The 12,370-nt window shown below is 35.1% G+C and overlaps 1 protein-coding gene across 1 annotated transcript; it reads right to left on the minus strand.

Moving 5' to 3' along the window:
• Nucleotides 1-614: 614 nt before the first annotated feature.
• LOC107590947 (uncharacterized) lies at nt 615-12,112 on the minus strand. Its single transcript, XM_016279909.1, has 5 exons — nt 11,702-12,112; nt 5,316-5,398; nt 4,539-4,666; nt 3,905-3,957; nt 615-1,209 (listed from the first exon to the last, which is right to left on the minus strand). Exons 1-5 carry the CDS (start codon nt 12,110-12,112, stop codon nt 1,090-1,092), a joined length of 795 nt encoding a protein of 264 aa, XP_016135395.1. The 3' UTR covers nt 615-1,089.
• Between the last annotated feature and the right edge of the window lie 258 nt (nt 12,113-12,370).

Here is a 12,370-nt window from a genome sequence, read left to right on the forward strand (position 1 = left end):
ATGCCGTGCATGCGAGTCTTTTCCTCTAATCAATGCTTCTCTTTCCACCTGCACATTCGAGGCGGATTTTTCCCGATCCCTGCGGGGAGAGCTCGGCAATGGATGGGATTGGTGTTGAGAAGGGGCTGGCACTGTTCTGTTTATTTCTGTGGTTTTCTATCAAGGTGTCAATCAAAGCTTGACCCCTGACCCCACCTGTGTGCTGTAAGGAAGCTCATTCCCTGCCTCTTAGTCTCATACATCTGCTGCATTCCCTATGTAATTTCCTGTTTACATTTGAAATAACAGCCATACAAAAAGTATCTTGTCTATTGATTCAGTGAATAAATCAGCATGTTACTAAAGTTTGATTCCTTTTAGGGTGGTACACAAGAATTTTGGCTTACACTTTATTTTAAGTTGTCCTTGTTACACATTGTGCATATACATTTAAGTATTGAGTAATATTAATTAACTACATGTACTTACCATATGGGTGGGGTTAGGATTAGGGTTTGGTTTAGGGTTACTTGCATGTAATTATGCATAATTTATTGTTATTATAATAGTAAAAAGTGAGTGACGTGTCATGTGGCCAAGTATGGTGACCCATACTCGGAATTTTTTTTTTTTTTACATTTAAAAGTATAAAATCAGTTTTGGTGATTGTGTAGGAGACTCTCTGTTACATTAATGTATAAGAATATAATTTACTTTGATTGTAATTAAAATCACAAGTTAGAGAATATTACTCATCAATCTTCAAGCAGTTCAATTTCTTAAGGATTAGCTGTGCACCCCATTTTTCATTTCGATGAAGGCAGTTTTAAAATGTCAGAACACAATCTTCCTCCTCCTGAGCTTTATTACATTTAATCAAAACTAATTCAGCACAGCAAATAATAATATAAAATCATAGTTGGCAGATTTCTGTAATAGCACAGAAGCAAACAACGAAGAATAAAGAAGGAAAGATGAGAGAGGAGAGGCCTGTCTATGTTGATCTGGCACAAGGGAACACTACAGTCCAGATGCAGGCGTCCTTCTGGCGACTTCCTCTCTGATTACATGGGTACGGTCATGGCGTCTATTGGGCACGTAGGTCCGAGGTCACATGTTTTTGTTGTTGTCATGGTGATGGCACTGGCTGCAAGCAGGTGGATCCAGGAAGGGAAGCTCCTGCTCTGTGCTGTGGAGCCGGAGCACTCTGGAGTTCAGGTCCACACAGCACTGCAAGAGAGAGCAGATCACTGTATCACATCCAGTCTATTATATGAGTCTATCTATCTATCTATCTATTTATCTATCTGTCTGTCTGTCTGTTGCTCTATCTATATGTGACTGTCTGTCTGTCTGTCTGTCTATCTGTCTATCTGTTGCTCTATCTATCTATCTATCTATCTCTGTCTATCTATCTATCTATATCTGTCTGTTGCTCTATCTACCTATCTATCTATCTATCTATCTATGTCTGTTAGTCTATCTATCTATCTATCTATTTATCTATCTGTCTGTCTGTCTGTTGCTCTATCTATATGTGACTGTCTGTCTGTCTGTCTGTCTATCTGTCTATCTGTTGCTCTATCTATCTATCTATCTATCTCTATCTATCTATCTATCTATCTATCTATCTGTCTGTCTGTCTGTCTGTCTGTCTGTCTGTCTGTTGCTCTATCTGTCTGTCTGTCTCTCTGTCTGTCTGTCTGTCTGTCTGTCTTGCTCTATCTATCTATCTATCTATCTATCTATCTACCTATCTATCTATCTATCTATCTATCTATCTGTCTGTTTTTCTATCTATCTGTCTGTCTATCTGTCTGTCTGTCTGTCTATCTATCTATATCTGTCTGTCTATATATTTATCTATCTGCCTGCCTGTTGCTCTATATATCTATCTATCTATCTGTCTGTCTGTCTGTCTGTCTGTTGTTCTATCATTCTATCTATCGTTTTATCTATTGTTCTATCATTCTATCTGTTGTCCTATCTATGGTTCTATCGTTCGATTGTTCTGTCGTTCTCTTAATAATACTGTCTATATTTCAGTCTGTCATTCTGTCTAAATGTCTATCTGTCTGAATCTGCCCTAGCAACCACTTACACCTTAACAGCCACTTAGAAATACCCTAACAACCAACATCTTAGCAACTGCCAATCACCCAGTTAGAACACCCATGCAACTGCCTAGCAACCCTGCAAATCTCTTTCTCTCTGTCTGTCTGTCTGTCTGTCAGATCTGCATAAATCAGCTATAATCTTTTAAGCTTTTAAAACTATTGTAATCTTGTAAACATCAAAGTTTGTCTTGATGAACTTTCCTTTTTAAGATTTTTGATAAGAAAAATTATGAGCCAAGTCGTTTCAAGACACCGTAACTATGGCAACACTGGAACTGAGAACAGTGACTTTGTATATTCAATTTTGATTTATTTGATAACATTTTTCAGTCTCGCTTCTATGAATCTGATGATTTGGTTCAGCTGATGACAGTTGAACCAAACCTGTATGTCACAGGACAGATCATAGTCTAAAGACCTGATTTCGGTCACAGCTTCTGTTAAAGCATAATTACTGTATTGTGCCTTTGTAGAACAAAATTGTTGGTGTACATGTCTGAAACAGGGGCTCTTCTATATTACAGGTAAACAAGAGTGGATGAAACATATTATTCTTCTTATTCTGCACATAGGCCTGCGCTAGTTTTTGTGGATCCTTCTCCTTGCATACATTATCTTTTCTTATGACAAGAATACAAATTTGCATATACTTGTACAGATACTGTCCTCGCACTTTCATTCTCTAGCTTTCTCTCTCTCATCCCCTCACTCTATCCATACTTTAAAAAAGATTTTCTCTTCTTTTAATAGCATTTAGCTTCCTCCTCATAACACATGTAAACCTCAAAGAGGAATTTCCCCCCCGGCATTTGAAATAATCTCAAACCACATTCAGAGCTGATTCAATATTTAGATATTTGCTCAAAAAAATAACCCCCATCATGTACAAACCCACTTAGTGTCAGAAACCATCTAACATAGCCTCAGAACTTCTTTGCTGCTTGTTTCATAATTCGATTTACTTCATGTTATGTCTTAAAGGCTTCAGCTTTGATTTACTGATAAAACTGATACTTTGAATGTGCTTCAGGTCCCTTTAGATCAAATAAGTCATTTTGCTAATTGATGTAAATAAATGTAAATATCTTTGAAACTGGCAAATTATTATAAATTAGACAATTAAACTATAAATTTGCATTTATTATTGAAATTTATATTTTTGAAGATGTGATCTAGATCAGGGGTTTTCAGACTGGGGACAAAGAAAGAAGTTGAAAAAAAGTATTAAATATTCCTACAATGTGATTTTCTGGATTTTTTTTCTCATTTTGTCTCTCATAGTTGAGGTATACCTATGATGAAAATTACAGGCCTCTCTCATCTTTTTAAGTGGGAGAACTTGCACAATTGGTGGCTGACTAAATACTTTTTTTCCCCACTGTATATATTATTGCCAATTATTATTCATTAATAATAACAAAATATGTTGAAAATATGAAAACAAATATATGAAACTCATAGTTTATGCCACTCAGCCAATGAGGGGGTGAATATTCCACACATTTATAATATTTATATATATATATAGTAATATTTTAATGTACATTTTACAGTATAAAATGGTTCTTATACATGAAAATACACTCAAGGGAACCGTCTTATTTGAGATTCAGTGGCATTAAAAAGTTCAAAAACATCTGATCTAGATGACCAACACAATTTGAAGCAAGTGGTTTTCAAAAATACTTTTATCCATGCATTTTAAGCTCAAACTGAAAATGCAAAACTTTCAAAAGCCAAAGTCTAGTAGGTTAGAAACCATGCATTACAAGACTCTGAAAATTAGGTTAAATAAAACCAGCGCTTACTTTGAGTTCCAGCAGAGTCTGTAGACCCAGACACACCTCAAATGTGGCGTCCTCTGTGAACAGACAAGAGATGAGACTCAAAATGTGGGAGACAAAGAGAGAATATGAATCCCCTTTAGGCATAATTTTATTCTTTCTCTAATTAGTAGAGCACATGAGGAGGCTTGATTAAAAAACTGCCATCATTAGTAGCTTTATAATATATCTGTATGCAATGCATGCAGGAAACATGGGCGGCACTGTGCCCAGGTCATGTACTCGTCTGTTATGTAATTCCTCTGTGTCGCCCACGTCACTTTGTCCAAGCATTCCCAGACTGCTGTCTGAATTGGAAAAGGTCAGTGGCTCAGTCTGAAAGTTGAATGCAAATACAAGCTGAAGAAATGCATATGAATACCCATTTTTGCACTCTCATAAGACTTTTCTGTTTGCATTGAACTTGTATTTAGACATGACATGGTTGAAACCGGTTCTGTGAGTATGAATGTCCTGGATGTCTCGCAGCTATTCTCAGTTCAATCCAATCTATGAAACATGGTGTAATCATTGTATGTGTATGTTGTTTTGAGCTGTTGTTAAAAAAGCAATAGGCAGTGCATTTTCAGAAGTGACTGGAGAAACTTTGAAGTCTGACCTATGACCTGGGCAGTGCATTGCACTCTTTCTCTGCCCAGCTGCAGGTGCAGGGACTTCACTGTCTCCACTGTCAAATCACTGAGTGGCAGCTTGTCATGAAGTTTGTCTTCAAGGTTGGTTTTCAATCTGCAGAAAATACAGGTGTTATCTTTTGTAACATTGCAATATCAATAATAATAATAAATGTTTCTTGAGGACCAAATGAGCACATTAGAATGATTTCTGAAGTAGCATGTGGCACTGAATACTGGAGTAATGGCTGCTGAAATTTCAATTTTACAATATATTCCAGTATAAAACAGTTATTTTAAATCATAAAAATATGTCCCGATATTACTGTTCTACTGCATTTTTTAATCAAATAAATGCATCCATGGTGGGCTTAAGAGACTTTTTTTATTAAATAGAAATCAAGTTCATTGAACATTTTTTAGTTAGTTCAGTTGATTTCAGTAACTATGGATAAAAAATATTTACAGTTAACTACGATCAGTTTCATTAAAACAAATGACTTAAATGGATAATGATTGGTGGGTTTTCACTGCAAAACAACAAAAATAACACAATTTCTGAGCAAATTCAGTCATTTTGGGCTACAGAATTTAAAAAAAATAGGCCCATAAAATTCTGATGGAACTGTTTATCTTGTGTGTGTGTGTGTGTGTGTGTGTGTGTGTGTGTGTGTGTGTGTGTCTATGTTGTGTGTGTGTGTGTGTGTGTGTGTGTGTGTGTGTGTGTGTGTGTGTGTGTGTGTGAGTGAGTAGAATACACTTACCCAAGTCGTCTGCAGCATGTTTTAGAGATGTGGTTGTATTGGCACCCTGTGTTTATGGATAACATCACTTCTGCATCTCCGCACTGCAAAATAAACATTTGGTCTTTACTCAGATGAATTCCCTGATAAAATCTTTTTTTCCCCTTATGATGCCTTTTCCACACCTTTTATGTGACAGGAATTTTTAATAGCAGACCACATTATCAGGCAGAGTCTAACAACATAGCACAGCCTGCCAACTAGTTTCACACAGATGCCAAGTTGAGACACTACAGTATGTTGAAGCACAGATATAAGCTTTTGGTCTTTTAAATAGACAGTGGCAGGCTTTGTTTTTGCATTGTCTGACAGTATCAGGATTGATAGTTTAATACCGTCTGAGGATAATAGTTCTGGTTAATAATGGACCGTCACTGTCAAAAGTACTCGTCGTTTTATTCTCAGTCTGTCCTTTCACCTGAAATTCCATCAGTGCTTGCAGAATTCAGAGCTTGTCAGATGAATAATGACCCTGTGCTTTTGCAGCATTTGCTCTTTGGAAGCTCTGAGTGCCTGTTCATGCTGCTTGCTTGACATTTATGTGTAAATAATTTGTTCGGTATTAGCAGAATCAGTGGGTTGTTTTTTAACTCATTAGCCATCAGCTTGTCTTCTGATGGATCCTGTCACATGTTTTGGGTCATACACATTAACATTGGTGTAAACAGTGACAGCAGTGAATACAGTAGCTGACTCTAGCTATTAATATGTGTTATTTGTGACATTTTTCATTGTAGATCAGCAAAAATTGAGGAAAAAATGTAAATGGTATTTTTGTTTTTGTTTGTTTGATTTTTATTTATTTCGATTTCTTTTCTTACTTCCAATGAGCAAAAATGCACATTTTGTTTAATATATATATATATATATAAATGTTATTCTCTCATGGCCTTTATAAAGTTAGTATATTTTGTATTGTAGTGGAAATAGAATTTCTTTAAAAATTAAAAAAGTTGTGTCAATGCTGTTACAATCATAATTCCCTATTAAAAATTATGTACAATTTAGTTTAATAATTATAATAATAATGGCATTCTTTCAAGTAAATTGGCCCTTAAATTTGTACAGTAAATATGGCCATTAACAAAAATATTTAATTCTCTGAAGTATTTCAGAGAGCATTGTAATAATAAAAATAATAATAATAATAATAATAATAATTTTTCTTAGTAGATCAGCAAACAAAACACAATTTTTTCTGCTTTTTTATTGGCCTGTGTCTTTGCAAATATGCATATTATGTTTAAAAAATATGCACATTATTTTTGATTAAAAAATAGTTTGAAAAAAATGATATAAAAGTTTCATTCTCTCTAAAAGTATTTGTATTTTTGTAAAAGTTTGTATATTTAAGTTGTAGTGGAAGTATAATTTTATAAAAAACACCTAAAGTTGTGTCAACGCTGTTACAATCTTAATTGCACATAAAATGATGTACAATTTAACTTAATATTTAATAATGTAATAATTATAATAATAATGACATCCTTTCAAGTAAATGTGCCCTTGATAAATATGGCCATTAACAAAAATATTTCATCTTGATCTGGATCTGGAATTAAGTATTTTAGAGAGTTTTGTAATAATATTAATGATGAATAAGTTTAATATTTAATTAATAATACATTATTCATTGCATAATAATAATAGTAACAACAACAATAATAATAATAATTAGTATAAGTATTAATATTAGTATTAGTATAGTTAATTAGTGTGGTGGGAGCCTGGAAGGAAGCCTCAGCTGAGATATTTAGAGGGATTTGGAACCTGTTCGTGGCATATGGTCTCTCAGCATGCATGAGGACTTAAAGACAATATGGCTCCACCTACACACAGCTAAAGCGGTGTCAAGCTTTGGTTTTGCTCTTTGCCTGTTTTCTAACGACACATTTAATGAGTGAGGGATGAGGTCTGCGTCAGCACTGTCCTACCGTTCAAGATTAATAAGTGGATGAGAGCTTTGTTGCAACCTCTTTGAGTTTCCTGTCACTCAAGGTGAGCCGTCACCCCCACAACTTTCCTACCACATAAAGGGTGGGACGCACCAGAGCGTCAGTCTCTCAGTGAGCAAACATGGGGGACCGTTAAGCCCCTCTCACACATTGTTCCGGCCCCGCTAGTATGTTCCACACACACTTACACAGACACGCAGGTTTCCTTGCATTGTTTCACACTTGTTCCTTCCTCTGCTAGGTTTTGCTACTGTGTTGCAAGTGTTTTTGTTGCTGTGCGAGACACCTTGAATGAAACACGTCCACATAAACACATTGAGGTGGCAAAGCGCCAGATGATACAAACTCTCAGACAAATATCTGTCAGGTTCATTCTAGCTGTGACTATGTGACTTTCTCAGTGTCTTCTTCCCCTGCACCTAGTGGTCAGGATATAAAAATGAAAGAAAAATGAAAATTGGCCTCACCCTGACAATGCAAGATGTAGATGAGTTTGTTTCTTCATGGGACCAGATTTAGAGAAATTTAGCATTACATCACTTGTTCACCAATAAATCATCTGCAGTGAATGGATGCCGTCAGAATGACATTTCTGATATAGGCAACAAAATAATCCACACAACTCCAGTCCATCAATGAACATCTGGTGAAGTGAAAAGCTGCATGTTTGTAACAAACAAATACATCAAGACGTTTTTAAGTTTGAACAGTTGCTCCCTGCTAAAATAAATGTGCTAATATTGCTTTCTCCAGTGAAAAGGCTATCTTGTCTGAATCAGGAGAGAAATATGCACAGATCAAGCACTGTTTACAAGCGGAAACAGTTCTAAACAAATATGATTTTGATATGAGAGGACGGACAGAGGATGGACTTTTTCACTAGAGGAAGCATTTTTATTAATTATGGATTGGTAATTTGGACAGAAGCAACAGTTTAAAGTTAAATGCCTTAATAACTGAATTGTGCCTTATGAACACGCAGCTTTTTGCTTCACAAGATGTTAATTGATGGACTGGAGTCTTGTGAATTACTTGGTGAATTACATGGATTATTGTGGTGTTATTATCTTCTGTTTGGACTCTCATTCTGACGGCACCCATTCACTGCAGAGGATCCATTGGTGAACAAGTGATCTAATGATACATTTGTAACAGTAATGATATCTGTTCCAATGATACTCTTTAACATCTCAGATGACCTGAGGTTAAGTACATTTTCATTTTTGGGTGAGCTATTCTTTTGGGTAAAGAAATTAGTTTCTTTAATGGTTATTTTTTTCATTTAAATTGCAGAATAAATATGAAACAAAATCCTGCTGAAATAAACTCCTGCTGACGCTATAAAAACAGTTGAGCTCTGTGAGATACTTCTTTTTTGAGTTGTCTTATGTCTTTATTTGATTGCTGCTATTACATATCTGTGTATATGGGTGCACTGGTGCGTGTGTGATACATTTATAATAATGGCAGCTCTGCGTGGAGCAAAATCGTGCATGACTTATCTGCCTCAAAGTGAAACTTATCTTTCCAGAAGAGGAGGCATGAACCGCTACGGTGGATTTGCTATGTAAACCGCTGCCACACTTATCTGGCTCTTCATTATCGAAGATTTAATTAGATGCTGATGGTTTCTTTCCATCTTTCAGCTCACCTATGATAACACGACCATATTCGCTATAAAATGGGTAGGTTTAGGTTTGGGGGCAGGTTAAGGGGTCTAAAAATCTAAATTGCGTATTTATAAAATGATAAAAATGCATATTCGCTATAAAATGGGTAGGTTTAGGTTTGGGGGCAGGTTAAGGGGTCTAAAAATCTAAATTGCGTATTTATAAAATGATAAAAATGCATATTCGCTATAAAATGGGTAGGTTTAGGTTTGGGGGCAGGTTAAGGGGTCTAATAAATCTAAATTGCGTATTAATAAAATGATAAAAATGCATATTCGCTATAAATTGGGTAGGTTTAGGTTTGGGGGCAGGTTAAGGGGTCTAAAAAATCTAAATTGCGTATTTATAAAATGATAAAAATGCATATTCGCTATAAAATGGGTAGGTTTATGTTTGGGGGCAGGTTAAGGGGTCTAAAAATCGAAATCGCTTATTAATAAAATGATAAAAATGCATTGATATGAATATCTAAATGATATAAAAGATACATAAATATTTTTACGTTTTTTAGCTAAAAATACGTAGCGATTTGTACGTTTTAAACGTTGAAATACGTCTAAATTGTACGTTTTAGCATGAATAAAAACGTACAAAAGTGTACGTTTTGTGCTTGTAAATGTTACGTATTTATACCTACGTATAAACATGAGACCAGGCTGGTATTCCAGAACATTCCGTTCATTTGAAATTCAGATGACAATTTTTCATTCATTTAACTTAAATCTGAGTCTTATCACACAGCTTTTACTTAATTATGGCTAAATATTTGTTGTATAGTAACATTGTTTCCGGCAGTAGCTTTCCTTTGTATAGTTATGCTAGTTTAATGTCTCTTGTATCTCTTTATGGTCTCTTTCTTCTCACATAATAATTGTATAATATTATTCATTAGGGTTCAGTTTTTAACACTAGGTATCATACAATCAAACTATTTTTTTTACATTGTTTATTAATATTGGTTAATGTTCATTTTAAAATATACTATTATTTATTCATGTTTGTTCATTATACATCACATTTATACCACTACATGTTAAAACTGTATTTGTATTTGTATTTGTAGAAATTAACGTTAACCTAGGTTAATTTATGCTGTAAAATTGTTTCTTTTTAATTCATGATACCCAAGGCATTAACTCATGTTAATGAATTTAATCTTAATTTCAAATCAGTTAATTAAAAAAAGAATACAACTTCTTTTAAGTTAAATAAACTACAGTCAGCTGGTCATAATCACAAATTAAATTCTGCTAACTATGCATTTTGCCTTCGTTATTAACTTGCTGTGAGCTGGACAAGCTAACATTGCATCACATCAGGAAACATATTTTCTCCATTTCATAATTTGAGATCAGTGTTCCATTTATTTGTCTGGTTGTTCTTGAATTGTCGGCTGACACGTGTAGGCTGAGGAAATTCACACCCAACTCTGTGGTTTAATCTACTTTAATTTAGGGTCTATTTTTACCACACTCAATCACTGAATGAATGGAGAGTAATGGAGACGGGTCTCGCAAGATGGGTGATTTTGATGATGTTCAGTCTGCTCTAGTTAAACCGAGAACGCTGGAAATGAATGGTTCTGGAAAACCTTGAAATATAAGGGAAATTTAAAAGTGTTATTTCCAGGCCTAAAGTAATGATTTGAAAAAATTATCATTAAAAAAATTATTGGTTAGTAGCCTTGAACATTTGTAGAAGTCATGGAATTTAAAAGAATTTAAAAATTAAAAGTTTTTTTAGCTATTAAAAAAAAAACAACAACATTTGTTCAGGAACCTCAGACAAATGGAGAAATACGTAAAAATAGTAATAAAATCAAATTAAAAAACATAGTTCAGTAACTTTGAACAGCTGGAGAAGTCATTGAAATGAATTAGCCAGTCTTATTCCTCTCAAATACCATTCAAAAGTTTGGGGTCAATAATACTTTATGTTTTTATTTGACAAGGACACAATAAATTGATGAAATGTGAAGTAGACATTCACAATGTTTCAAAAGATTTCTGTTTTAAATAAATGCTGTTCTTTTGAAGTTTCTATTCATCAAATAAACCTGAAAAAAGGGTTGTTTCCACAGATGTATTAAGCAGCACAATTGTTTTCTGATTTGATTATAAAATTGTATTTATTTATTTATTTAGAGCTGCAAATCAACATATTAGAATAATTTCTGAAGGATAATGTGACATTGAAGACTGGAGTACAATAAAAATAATAATATAAAATTTTACAATATATTCAAATAGTACTCATCTATTTTAAATTGTAATAAAAAATTCACAATATGACAGATTTTACTGTATTTTTGATTTTAAAAATGCCTTAATGAGCATAAGAGACTTCTTTCAAAAACATTACATATCTAATCAACCCGGACTTTTGAATGTTTCCTGTGTCTTATGTTAAAGTTGCTGAAGCTTTGAAAATGATGGGTCAGATCGATGTTATATCACCATACAATGAGTCACTTGCACCCCAGTTACATCATCTGGATTGTAAACTTGGCATGAGGTGCTTCGCTGATTTGGGCTTTTTAGATGCATACTGGCTCTCTAAAACCCTCTCAAACCTGAGCGGCGAGAACAATCGACTGCGAGGAAAATAAAACCATGAGTCATAGGGAGCCAGAGCTCATGTTTTGTCATTACGGCAAGCTGTTATCGCTTCTATTATGGGCACAGACAGCTGAGAAATGCTGAAGAGAGCTCAGAATGCCTACCTTACACTGGACCACTAGAGCTGAGAGGGTGGATGCTCTCTCATCCTCTTTGAGGACTTTCTTCCTCTCCTCTTCCATTTCATTTTTCTGCTTGGACTCTGTCTTTCCACCTGCATCGCTGCTGTCCCCTTCATCTTCATCATCCTCGTCCTCATCAGACCTCAGGCTCTTCTCGCTCTCCTCTGGAGACTCCCTCTCTTCTGTGGAGTCATCCACCGTGCTCTCGCTCCTCTCCTCTGGCTCGCCGCCCTCTTTGCTGTCTGCCAGGGGTGAGCGAACATGAGATGGGACGTCCCGGGCCTCTCCACGCAAACGTGAAATGTTGCCCTCCAGGAGACGGCGCTGAACGATGCTGTGGGGTTGCTGTATGGGGCACAGCACACAATAGGAAATGATGTCAGTCATTGCCATGGCTGTGTTTGAAATATAGCATACTACTATAATACTGCAGTTTGTATGTTTTTGATAGTATGCTGATTTTTCGTACACATGTAGAACCTGGATTTTCTGCTACATTTGACAAATACTGTATCCCACAATGCAATGCACTAGACTTCAAATTAAACAAAAGTAATGTCAGTCTGGGTTTTTTTATTCACTCAATATTTGACACCAAAGTGGATTTAATGCAAAACTATTATTGTGTTTATTTATTGCATTCAATCCACT

Source organism: Sinocyclocheilus grahami, unplaced genomic scaffold (assembly GCF_001515645.1).
Source record: "Sinocyclocheilus grahami isolate Dianchi unplaced genomic scaffold, SAMN03320097.WGS_v1.1 scaffold8.1, whole genome shotgun sequence".
Classification (NCBI taxonomy): domain Eukaryota; kingdom Metazoa; phylum Chordata; class Actinopteri; order Cypriniformes; family Cyprinidae; genus Sinocyclocheilus; species Sinocyclocheilus grahami.